This window comes from Panthera onca, chromosome B1, assembly GCF_046562875.1.
Source record: "Panthera onca isolate mPanOnc1 chromosome B1, mPanOnc1 haplotype 2, whole genome shotgun sequence".
NCBI lineage: Eukaryota > Metazoa > Chordata > Mammalia > Carnivora > Felidae > Panthera > Panthera onca.
Window position 1 is genome coordinate 161,156,977 of NC_138342.1, and position 13,183 is coordinate 161,170,159.

The 13,183-nt window shown below is 42.4% G+C and overlaps 1 protein-coding gene across 4 annotated transcripts in view; it reads left to right on the forward strand.

The window, feature by feature from the left end:
• Positions 1-13,167, forward strand: part of PLEKHA2 (pleckstrin homology domain containing A2) — a 72,267-nt gene extending 59,100 nt beyond the window's left edge. For all 4 annotated transcript variants that reach the window (XM_060653520.3, XM_078445538.2, XM_078445537.2 and 1 more), the window contains 3 exons: positions 716-779; positions 8,852-8,929; positions 9,369-13,167. In XM_060653520.3, the coding sequence (XP_060509503.1) occupies positions 716-779; positions 8,852-8,929; positions 9,369-9,731 (505 nt within the window). In that variant the 3' untranslated portion in view covers positions 9,732-13,167. The remainder of the gene's footprint in view (positions 1-715; positions 780-8,851; positions 8,930-9,368) is intronic.
• The last annotated feature ends 16 nt before the right edge of the window (positions 13,168-13,183 follow it).

The following is a 13,183-nucleotide window of genomic DNA, read 5'->3' on the forward strand; positions in this document are numbered from 1 at the left end:
CATAATTAATAATGCTATATTGGATATTTGTAAGTTGCTGAGGGAGTAGACCTTAAAAGTTCTCATCACAAGAAAAAAAGAGCTTGTAACTATGTGTGGTGACTGATGTCAACTAGACTTCTTGTGGTGATCAGTTCACAATATATACAAATACTGCATCACTATCTTGTGTACCTGAAACTAATAAAATGTTACAGGTACATTCTCTGTCTCTATGGCTTTATATATAAATAATATCTTATGTATTAATAAATATGTAAAATTAATAATTGATTAGTTACATTTACATATTTATAAAACCAATAAAATGTTCATCTGCTTGACCCTGAAAAAAGCACTTAAAGCAGTGCTTTGTACAAATAACTTTATACATCTTGGCCCCTAACTGCCCCTTCCCCCCACAACTATAGGTCGTATGGGATGTGATGGATCTTAGGCAGGAGGCTTTAGAGGGAAAGGAGCATTATCTTGTTAGAACTGGTGGTGGGGTGTGTGTGTGTGTGGGATTTCCATGGGGATGGCAAGACCTCCTGAGAACCTGTGGGAAGTTAAGCTGGAAGAGACCCCTGTCATGGTATTTGAGGCAGAGGCTGGAGGAAGAATGGCCTGGGAGCCCCCTTTCTATGGGAGAGGGCGCAGGAGCCTTTACTTGGGATAAATCATGTCCTCAGTGTGTGTGCAGGCATGCCTGGTAACTTGCTTTCTCTTTGTCTAGTGATCTCTTAATGAGGGACAACCTGTTTGAAATCATAACAAGCTCCAGGACCTTCTACATACAGGTAAAAGGCTCACTCTGAGAAGACTTTTGTGTTCTCTTTCTGTGAATGGTGTGCGATAGGTCTTGCCCTTTCCTCTGCTTTCTCTTTTATTTTGTTTGAAGTTTCTAGGTAGTAAATTTAGCCCCTGATAGTCAGTCTGAGTCCCATTTTATTCTAAACAGGATGTTTGCCAGAAGCTTCCCAACCATAAAATAATAAGAACAGGTTGAGCCTCTGAACTGGGGAATGTGAGTTTGTACCAGCTGCTCTCAGCTGCTGGGCGCCAACTAAGCAGAGAAAAGGAGAACTAGCCAGTGGTTTCACTTCTCCTTTGGAGGGTATTTATAAGCCCCGCCTGTGTGGACATTGCTGTGTGCGGAAGAACCGAAGCACAGAGGGCCCTGTGCAGGCACCAGGTGCAAAGCCCAGCTGCACAGAGAAAGCCATTGTTTGGGCTCTGACAGTTCAGCTCTCAGAAGCTTCTCCCTCCACCCACAGCTTTGGAGTTCTCCCAGCTCTTTCTTAAATCATAGGAGCGAGAAAGGCAGATACCCAAGCAGGGCCTAGACTTTCAATGCCAAGTCCCTACCCAAGCTGGCCTAGTAATCTACAGAGAATGCCTTGATCCATGCAGCATCGTGATAATGCCGCATTTCTGGGATTCAGACTGCCATGCAATGTGTTGGTTTAGATGTGGGCTCCCTAGCCAAGGCTTTTCAGGGTTCCCAGTGCTCTTTCTTTGTTCCAAGTGTCACTCCCCACTAAGTACCATCTGTTGTTCCACAGGGCCACCCCTCCCCCATTTCTTGGGCAGCAGCTCCATAGTCCTGACCCTTCTGAGCTGGTCATTCTGCCTGAGCCCAGCAGACATGCTGGCAGCCTTAACTACCTGTGGGCTCCATTCATTCACCCAAGCATGTGTCACTGGGGAAGAGGGAGCTGTGCATAGCATTGCTGGAGTTGTTAGAGCTGGTTCCATTGTCATTCAGGGACAGGGTTTAAATTGTAGGTTCGAAAAGTTTCCAGTTCTTGAATTTAACAGGTATTTGTAGAGTATCCTTAGAGTGCCATGCATTTTGCTTCATACTGGGGATGACACTGTGTTAAATAGAACAGATCGTGAACTGGAGAGAGAGAGTCAGGTAAACAGGCAATTAAAACAGTGTGATGGGGTCGAGGAAGGAGTGTTGGGTTGTTGAACACAGGGGAGTTTTGGGGGGCAGTGAAACTATTCTGTATGATACTGTAATGGTGGATATATGAAATATAACTTTATAGAAGGCAATAAAAATAAAGAGTAAATTTTAATATATGTGAATTTAAAAAATCACTTAGGCAGTTGGGTGATTCTAGCATGGCATATAGACTGTGACAAAAGAGCCTAAATGCGTTATAGGGTTGGAACGACCTCACTGAAGGGGCTAGGGGAATTAAAAAAAAGGAAGCAAATGAACAAAAAGACCTGGTGTGTAAGTGCTACCATGACAGTGAGTTGTGGTTGCCATGGGAACTCCTAAAAGGGGCATCTCCCCCATCTCGGAGTTGGGGGAGGTTTCTTGCAGGAAGGCACAGCTAAACTGAGTCAGTTGGGAGAAGAGTGGCCTAGGCAGAGAGAACAGCATGTGTGAAAAAGCCTGGAGATAAAAGGAGCACAGGGCACAGGGAGGGCTGGGAAGCCTGTGTGGAGGGCCCATGCCTTATAGCCCCTATTAGAGAGCTTGTATTTTATCCTGAGGGTTGGGTCCCATTGAGGTTGAACCCAGGGAGTGGCCCAATCAAATTTGCCTTCTAAAAATGCCACCTGGGCAAGTGATCTAACGTTCAAACCCTGTTTTCCTCATCTGTAAAGTGGCGATGATATCCCTCAACCAACCACATTAATGGTGTGCTGGCTGTGAGTTTCCAGGCCCAGGGCAGTATAGACAGATGAAGAAAAGGTAAGACAGGAGGTAGAGAGAGAAGTTTGGTGTCTGTGGTAGTAATTTGGGTGACGGATGAAAGAAGCTTGAACTAGGATGGATGGAGAAAAATGGACAACTTAAAAACTATTGAAGAGTTGTTTCTGGGACTTGGTTGTGGGTTGGATGTGGGCTGAGGGGAGATGGGGAGGCAAGGACACCGCTGGGTGTTTGGCCTGGGCCTCAGGGTGTCAGACAACAGCAATCACTTAGACCACAGCCAGGCGAGGAGGTACTGGTGAGTGTGAAGGCAAGCCTAGTGTTGGGGGTTCTGAGTTGACAGTGTCTGTGGGACATTGAAGGTGACGTGTTATGAAGGTCCTTCAGTAGACAGTGCCTGACACATGGTTGGTACTAAATAAGTATTTGTCAAGTGAACGATTATGCTCGGTAAGAGCTTTGGACTAGAGAGAGTGATTTGGGAAATGTGAATCCCAACAAGAACAAAGTTTAAGAGACATTGGTTGCATCATCTGAATGAATGTATGCACATTTACCAGAGCTTCTCATCACTTTTACCACCGTTTGCCTTCTAGTCTCACATTTCCAGGATAAAAGAATACTAGCATCACCCTGAAATAAACAAATGAGTGAACAAGTCTGTTTACAGCACTTAACTCAGAGAGAGTAGAAAACTGAGAAGAACATAGAGTAAAAGTCATTAAAAATATGTATTAATTTATTTTCAGATAGCAACCAAAAACTCAGTTATGTTAACACAAGTAGTATTTTATGAAAAATAGGTATATTTCTAAAACAAAAAACACAACAAAAGTAGCATTGTTTTTATGTTTTTGCAAATCTCTTTAATGGCTGGCTTAAAAGGAGACAGCATTCTCCTATCTGCTTCTGCATTCTGTCTGTGGCCATATGTTGTTTTGGTTGAAGAATATGAAGAAAATCTGGCCTTGCACAGATACGTATTTGCAAAAAAGGACTATTTTAATAGCTTTGTCAGATAATTGTGGATAGTCTTCTTTGATTCTATATGAAAACTTGACAAATGGTAGTTTCTTAGTGTTCAGGTGCAGTGTGGAATTGGAAGCCAATATCAATATTGGTAAACTTCCATGCTTTTACATTAAAATCCACTGGTCAGTTTCATACTTTGAATGGATCCTTTTTACCAATGCATGATTTGGTAACTTCATGCGCTGGCCGTTAGGAAAATAGTGGTCACACAGAGGTATGCAGATCTTCTAATTGTTGACACATTTTATTATATATAATATCAAAAAATCACATTTGTTAATAGCACCACAACGATCATCATCAACCAAGTCTTTTTTCCTTTTTCTTTTTTCTTTTGAGAGAGAGAGAGAGACAGAGACAGAGAGAAAGACAGGGAGAGAGATGGAGAGCATGTGCACCTGAGTAGGGGAGGGACAGAGAGAGAGGGAGAGAGAGAATCTCAAGCAGGCTCCACACCATTAGCGCCAAGCTCCATGCAGGGCTCGAACCCATGAACTTTTGAGATCATGACCTGAGCTGAAGTCGGATGCTTAACTGACTGACCAACCCAGGTGACCCAATAAAGTCTTTAAGTACGGAAAGCTTTTGGAATTCTAATCTTGTTTGGAAGCTAAAAATTGCAAAAAAAAAAAAAAAAAAAATGCTTTCATGATTTTCCCTGACTGAACAGACTCATTTCATTCATTTTTGAGGAAGTGTCCACCATTTACCTAAGTCTGAGTAAGTCTGACAGTTTGTCAGTCATTTGTTCCAAGTAAAAATTGTGTTTCATGAGAAAGGTAAAAGAATATAATGGCTTCCCCTACAGTTTGGTGCCAGCAGCTTTACCTACCATGCCTATGTGGCATTCTGACCTGCTTCCTAGGGGATGTTCAGTAAACCTGCGTGAAAGAACCACATATCCTCACTATCCGGGAAAGCTGGACCAGGGCAGCTGTAGGCAGGGTGAGCAGACTCCTTGGGCAGGGACAGAGGCTTGGGCAACAGAATGGGGCTGGCTGCCATCTGCTGAGGTGTTGGTCATTTATCTTCTGTCACATTTGCCTTCCAAGTCACACATCTATATAATTTGTGCCCGAGAATGCTACCCTGTGTTGGACACTTAGATGTCACAGGCACAGTGCTAAGTAGTTTGCAGGCAGCACATCACTGAATTCACAGTGATATCTGAGACCATCTCCATTTTAGAGATGAGGAGACAGAATGTCTGAAGCCAAACTATTTGTTTGAGATCATCAACCTGGTGAATTATGGAACTGAGTAGGAGTCACCTAGTCAGGTGCTAGAGCAGGACCCACCCACTTGTGTTGTTTAAAAGCAGCTTGGTGCAGAGCACAAAGATGTAGAAGGTGTGGCTATAGACAACTAGGGGAGATCAGCTTGGGGTGATAGATCATGGTGACCAAGATCCAGGATCTGGCAGTAATCAGGTATTGAAGCTTGGGATGTCAGCAAGCTTATCAGCAGGTTCTCAGTCCTGGGCAAGGGTTCAAAATGAGATTTCAATCCTTGGAATACGAGACATGCAGCAGTCACCGTTTCCCCATTTCCCTTTCATAGAAGGTCAGGGGTATTAGGTAGGAGGATGTAGTTACTCCAGATGAGAAATGTAGTGCAGACTGGTTTGGGTAACTTGGTATAGGCCTAGTTGTCAGAACTAGGGGGCTATGTCAGGATAAGAGTAGTAATAAGATGGCCCCTATGTGAATTGCAGAGTGTTGGTATAGAGCTCTTACAGTAAGTAAGATAGATACTTACTGTTTTAATTTAGACTACAGGGTGAATGACAGCATCTTGAACTATGTAGTGCACAGTCTAGGCAATCATACTGGCAAGGCTGTGTCTAAAGACGGGATTGGTTCCTGGGGAGAAAGCAGGGATTATTAGCTGTTGGGCAGGGTGGGGAGGTGCAGAGGTTGGGAACAGACAAATGTTGGGCAGCTGCAGGAGAAGCCACCCTGGTAGGGACTGGAGACCTATTACTGATGACCTGTGGAATTCATTGCTTTAAACCGTGGCATCTGTTACAGTGCTGGGCTGATAGTAGGTACTCAGTAAAAGCTTGTAGGACTGCAATAAACATCAGGATACGGTGACTCATGCTTTTAATACCCTTTGTTCCTCTCACCTCCAAAACTACCCTCAAGGACAGAAACCCTACTTTTTCTTTTGAACCAATTGCCCAAAACAAATGCACACACTTAAGCACGCCAGGAAGAGGTGAAGGTATAGGCATGGTACTTCCTTTTTTATTCTACTGAGTTTTAAGCATCATTTAGGCTTCTTGCAATTCTCCATGCTGTGTGTGGACTTCAGCACTGTTTTTTTACCCCTGGTTCACGAAGCTACCTTTGAGGTGGTATTTTAAGATATTTTGGGGGTTTTGATGAAAGCTAAGCACAAGCCTTCCATAAAAGGTAGACATACACATACGCCATATGTTTGCACACAGTTTTTGAGGTTTTGAGGAATTTAGAGATTATAATTGTGATCTCAATAAAGTGGAAGTCTGTTTCTTCTCAATTTTTCTTACAATATCTGCTTTTCTATTGGAATAATATTTTTAAATGACATTTTTCAAACGTTAAAATAATGCTTACTAATGTTTATTATTACTCTCCTCATGGCTGGTTAACTCTGTAGGTTATCTAACGGAAAAATGTCCATATGTGGAGTTAGAGAATTGGGAAAAATATAACTAGCAAATAATTTCCATCTCTGAATTTCTAAATGTTTTCAGAAAGAGATTTAATAATTTTGCCCATCATATTAGCAAAGACTTAAAAATTGTAATATTTAATTCTAGCAAGGGTGCACGTAAAAAAATAATATATTGGTGGTAAGTGAAATCTATATTGTTGGCCAGAAATCCCTCTGACCAGATGTAACCAGAGCCTTAAAAGAACGCAAGTCTTTGGTAATTTTCCTAGAATCATAAGAATGAAAAAAGCTTTGTGCACAAAGGTGTGAATAGCAGCATTACTTATACTAAAGGAGAATTGGAAACAATCTAAATGTGTTTTATAGGATTTTGATTCTTGTGTCTGACTTCCCAGACGGTAAGTCAGGTGGTCCCTAGTTTTCTCTTATTCAGTGGCTCCTTGCTAGATGGAGGTAAGTTCCTAGAGAAGATGTACAAATACGTTGGTGGAGCTTTAAAGGACAGTCAGTTAGGTGGCCTGTGGCTTGTGGGGAAGCATTTGACTTGGGGGGTGCTGTGTTGTGCTTGGGTGGTGGGAGGGGATAGAGTAGCTCAGTAGCCCTGGAAACTGTTGTCGTGTGGATCTTGCCAGACCTATTGTATGATGTGGGAGACGTTTGTCTCTCCTCAGGTCCCATCTTTCTCTTTCCCAGTCGTCTAACATTGCCCCCTACCAAATCGTGTGTCTCTCTACTTAATGGACAATTTAATTACCTCCATCTCGTTCTATTCAAAGTAACCAAATAGGTTATCTCTTTTGATCCTGACAATTTCATCCTTAGGTAGGAATTATGTGCAGTTTGAGTATGAGGAAACAGAAAAAAAAAATCTCAGGGAGAAGGCAGTTAACATATTTATAATATTGAGGTTTGAGGCTTCATTCATGTCCCATGTGTAATAATAATAAAAACGATAACTAATACTTAAGAAGCCCTTTCTGTGCATCCGACACTGTTCAAACTGCTTTACCTAAATGAGTTCATTACATTTTCCCAGCAGTGCTACTTGCAGAACAGGGTAGGTCTGATGCTACTAAAATACCTTCTGGAAGGATCTTGGACACCTTGTCCTGTTTATCTTTTTGGACTAGTGATGGATTTTTCTCGGAAAACCCAACCATCAGGTTGTCACACAACTGGGAAAAGCCCAGTGGAGAGAGAATACACGTAAGTTTGCAGCTCTAGTGCCTGAGAGGGGTGTTCACCTTGAGCACTTGCTGCTATACCCGATTAACGCAGCGTGCCAGGATGTGACACTGTTTCTTTTCTAAGTGTCTTCTGCACACACCTAACCGATGTGGGTTTGTTTGGGGTGATAGAAAGGGGTAGGAATGCAAGTATGAGGATTAAAAAAAAAAACCAAAAAACAAAACAACAAAACCCAAAACCAAAAAACAAAAACAAAAACTAGTGTTTTATCCAAATACAGTGCAAAGTAAAAGAATCATTTGGGGGCTGCAGAAAGTGAGGGGTGTATGTGGAGAGTTTTGCAGGCTGGAGCGTGGTGTTTACATATACCGTACATAGGCACACAAATGCACACTTCTGATTTATGGTGGGACTGTTAGGGGAAGGCACAGGGGGCAGAGAGAGATTAGTGAATAGAAATTTCTGGAGGTCAGGAATTTGGTCTGGTCCCATCTCTGTGCTTGGCACCTGATGCTGTAAGACTGAGGGCCTCAGCAAACATTTGCTAGGTTTACTTGAACTCAACCCCTATAAAGCTAGAAGGCACTGAGAATTACGAGGGCTCCACCTGCCGCTCCTTGGTGTTTGGATTTTCCTTCCTTTTGTCACAGAGTCGCTGCTGCCCCCTTCTGGCGTTGGTGGGCATTTCTGGGGGATATGCCTTTTAAAGGTTTAGCAGTGTCCTACATGTTGTTAAGCTTAGTGCCCTGAGTCTACCAACTCTCCAGGCCTGGATGGAGTCACAACAGACCCGGGTCATTTGTGTTCTGAGGGAAGCCCTGTTCCTAGAGATAATATGAATGTTGGAGGATATGCAGAGGATTTGGCTTTAGCGGGACTAGAGTTGAAAATGGGATTATTCTGTTTGGATAGCTGTAGTAGAAAGAGGGACTGCATTGGGAGTCAGGAGAACTGGAATCTAGACCAGCCATAAACGTTGAACTTTGGCTTTCTGGGCCCCATTTACCTTTTCTGTAAAGCAGGAGGCCATTTGTGCTCTGGGCGGTGGGGGGTGGGGGTGAGGGGCTTCAGCCGGGACGGCCTCTGCCCCACTGCAGAGCAGATCCACTTTGAGCTGTTTTATTTATGGGGTGTCAAATAAGAGTTTGCAGAAAAAAATGTCCTCAAAAGTCTGAAAGCCACTGGACTGGATGATCTCTGGGATCCTTCCAATTCTAATGGTGTAATTTCATAAACTTAGAATTGAATCACAGACTTGAAAGCTGAAATCGCAGTGCCAAAGATTTCTCCATAAGTGCTATGGGTGTTTTGCAGGCGGACAGTCCAGAAGACATGCACAGCTGGATTAAGGAGATCAGGGCAGCTGTCCAGGCCCTCAAATGCCACCCCAGAGTAAGTCATTTCCTTTCTGGTACGCAGCCGCTGTCAACTTGGAGATGAATTCTGCTTGAGTGGTCAGGTTTTATTTGGTGATGTAGGCAAGCAGCCTGTTCTGGATGCAGCTGAAGCCCCAGGCTGTCTTGTTTGTTTTCTCTTTCTACTGATTTAAGTACAGAGTTTCATTTTTATTTTTATTTTGGTTGTTTGAAAGCGGCAAGTTGGGTTGGGTAAAGAAACAGAGACTCCGATGTGTTCTACACGTCTCCCTGCCAGGCAGAACATGACACATCTGGAGTGAATTCCGTTGGTTGTACTTGATTTCCATAGACAGGGGTCTCTGGACCTATGAGGTGGTGATCCTAGGTGGCTGTTCTTCCTGGGGCTTTGGAGTAGACATTGTCAGGAAAGCCCTTATTTTCTTTTGTTTTTTTCTTCCCTTTTATTTTTGTAGGATATGTCCTTTTCTAGATCCATCTCTTTGACTCGCTCTGGAAGCTCCAGCCTGTCAGGTGGGCCCAACTCTGCCTTGTGCAGGGGGCGGCCAGCTGTGGAAGAGAAAAAAGCCCTCTGCAAAGCCCCCTCTGTGGCTTCCTCCTGGCAACCCTGGACACCTGTCCCCCAGGCCGGGGACAAGCTGCTTCCAGCTGAAGAGACTCCTGGGGACTCCTTGTTCATGCCTCGACCTGGGGAGAGCAGTACTTCTGGGGTGTTGCCCAGCTCCCGGATAAGGCACAGATCAGAGCCCCAGCACCCCAAGGAGAAGCCATTTCTGTTCAGCCTTGATGATGAGAGCATACGAACTTCTGATGTGTGATAGGGCACGGTACCCTGGGAGGGGGGAGGACTCAAGAAAAGGAGGCCATGACTCAGTTTCCCTACCTTTTGGAAGGCGGTCAGAGACCCTTTGGCACTCATATTCCTGTGGATGCTCTGTGGGGAGGGCCCATTCATTTTTTTTTTTTTTAAATATAATACAGCGTATTTGACTTGGAAAATCACGAGGTTTAGACCTGTAGGCATGCTCAGTGGAGAGCAGGTTGCCTCTCATTTGACCACTCCAAGGTCTTCCTGGTGAGAGGAGGTTTAGTAGTGCAGTTTCATCCCAACCAAGTTTTATTTCCGTGTCCTAGTTATAGTTTCTTCCTTTGGTTTCCAGGCCGGGCACAGAGTCTTGGGCAGTCATCTGGGTTATCCTATTCCTGTTTATTGGCTGAGGTCTAACAGTGAAGTAGGAGTAGGTAACTGACCCAGCTGAAAGCAGCAGACCTAGGCTCTGGCTTGGCTGGGATACATTCTGAGGGGAGGTGTTACGATCTGGGGGCTAGCAGGTAGCTCTCAGAATGTCCACTAAGGTAGATCCTCCCAGGGGAGAATCTTCCACTGGGGAAGAAATAGGGATCTCTTGTAAGGTATGGGGAAAGATTCAACCTCAGTGCATCAGCCAGTTTGGGGAATTATTCTGTTCTTGTCTACGACCCCAAATAATGTCAACGTGAGTGATAGACCTGCCCATCCAGTTTCTGTGTCAGGCCCCGAGGATGGGTTTATCAGTGTTAAAAGTTACGACTGTTGAGAATAGGGCAGACATTTCCACTGAAGTGGCGTTATTTGGAAGTTTCGAGGGTTGATAAGTGTATGATAATTCACTTGTGTGAATTATCTGTTTTAGATAAAAAATTATCTGTTTTAGAGTGTTAGAATTGTTTTGAAGCAGGTGCTGGGAAAACATGGATTATAGTTCATCCAGATAAACTTTTCTGATCCGTGTTTTCCAGACAGAAGAAAAGGTCTGTTTTAGCACAGATGGATTTCTTGAATCCTTACTTCACAGCTCTCTTCAATGGGCTGATATTAGTCTAATTTTAAGTGCTGTATATTATATACCCTGGCAGATTTGCTTTCTTTCTAACTTTTTCTGCTGCCCTTTGAATGAAGCCTTGTGTACTTGCATGATCACACCTTGTAATATGATAAGGTTCCATGTACTTAACAGTGAAGAGATACAAGGATAATCCTGAGAGGTATTTATATTTTTAATAAAATAGAAACTATGCATAGAAACATTGATTTAGAAGCTCTGCATTGCTGACTAGAGATTTCCCAGGTAGAAGAGCATAGATTGCCTTTTCCACCCAAATTTCTACCTTCTTTCAACTTGACAAAAGATACTATTTCCAGGTCCCTGGGAGAATTTGTCTAACTTAATGTGGCCTACTGCTAACTTCCAGGGTTCCCTAAAGGGATAGAAAAACTAACTTATTTTTGTCTGTACCTTTCATCAGCTAGATCAATTAGTTACCTTTAAATTAAAAATTAAAGACTAGAGGAAGATACTGAGAGAAGCATTTTTACTTAAGTGAATATCTTCCCCTCCTTATGTCCAGATGTAATGCAGAGGTAAAAACATGTCATCAGAAACCCCTAGGGGCTTGAGGGAAATCTTTGTTCCTTTAATGCAGTGTAGTTCCCTTGCATTGTTTGGCCTAGTGGTCCTGTTATAAAAAAAGACATCTACTGGATCTCTCTCTTTTTCTCTCTCCCCACTCTTTTTTGCAGACTCTTGTAGACTTTTGTCCTCAGAAATCTGTGCTTTGGGAGTTAGTTATTCATGGGTGAGTGAGGTTACAGCTTCAAGTAGCCATTTCAAATTCTTAAAGCTCCTCATCTCTGGTTTCATCTTCAAATTTTCCTTAAGAAAATTCTTTGGCTAGGTCAAAGAAGGTACACAATAAATGATATTGCACTAGCAAAAATAAATTAGGAACTTTTGAGATCTCTTTAAACATTCCCCAACTCATGAAAGCTGTCATCCTCTGGCAAAAATGTATCCATTTCTCTTTTGTTAAGTAAACTCTCTGCTAGAATACTACTGCTAAATTAATTGGCCATTATAGTAAGCTGATATATTTCTCATTCAGTAGGGTCTATTTTAAGAATGTGAGTTCAATATGCTTATAAATCTAGACTGTATTATTATGATGGAAACAAGGACTGGAGATGGCAAATACTTGGGAATACCAAGTGAGAACATTGTTAATGTGGTTCCAACACTAGATAAATAGAATTATCTTCAATGGCACTTAAAAGCATTCTAATTCCCAAACCTTATTTCAGAATTTCTTTTGTGTCCATATTTCTTACCTTCTGACCAATTTCACATCACAATTTTTAATGTCACTTCACGTGTGAGCCAAAGATGGTGCCTATGCAATCAAAGCATTTGGCTTTAAAATTTTTTAATGTTTGTTTGTTTTTGAGAGAGAGAGAGGGAGACACAGAACCCGAAGCAGGCACCAGGCTCTGAGCTGTCAGCACAGAGCCTGACATGGGACTTGAACCCACTAACCACAAAATCATGACCTGAGCCAAAGTTGGACGCTCAACCCACTGAGCCACTCAGGTGCCCCAAGTGGTCTTCCGTATAATTGAACTATTTACCATTCACTATCTTGAAAGCTTAAGAACTTAAGCTTAAGAATGAAAGCGTAAGAATTTCTGTGGTGGTTGGTAAATGTAGTTTGGCCTTTTGCATCCTGTGAGACATTGTAACCCTAGTAAGGTGAAGAGTGGACTCAGGTCGAAATATTGGAGGTTTATACGTTTATTTTTGAGTAGAATGCTGAGCTCACATGAAAAAGAGCAGAGGTAAGGCCCAGCTTTGTAGTTTACTTGACACAAAAGGTTTTTTCTTTTTCTTCCTAAATATAACTGTGCTCTGATACGAGTAAAAGCAACCAATAAATAAATAGCAGACTGAGTAGCTGAGCGGTGGGATTTGATGTTAGTTTTCACTGTTGACCAGATAAACAGGCACATGGAAGTAACACCATTTTGGAAATTGAGTTTCCCAAATGAGCTTTGTTTATAAACTTTGAACATATCAAAAATGGGCAGTTTATTAAATCTTTTCTACCAACATCACTTTTTTTCCCCCTCATCCTTTTTTTTCCTCCATGTTATTGCCTGCAGCAGTTACAGTCACTCATGCTAAGTAGAATTTGAATAAAGCTAATATTGGCAAAAATATACTGTTTGACCCCTTCCCCCACTGCTTATGGTGTGGCATGATTTTGTGTTTTGAACCAGTACGTTTCAGCTGTGAAATGCACTCACTGCAAGCACTGAGCTGAGTGCATGGAAACTGTTATGCTTCTCATTTTATGTGATCTACTAATTGGTATGTAGCAAAAATAATTTTCTAAAACTGTTTTGTTGCTTGTTTTGTAATAAAACCATGTGAAATACTGAAATATGGTGTATGTTTTC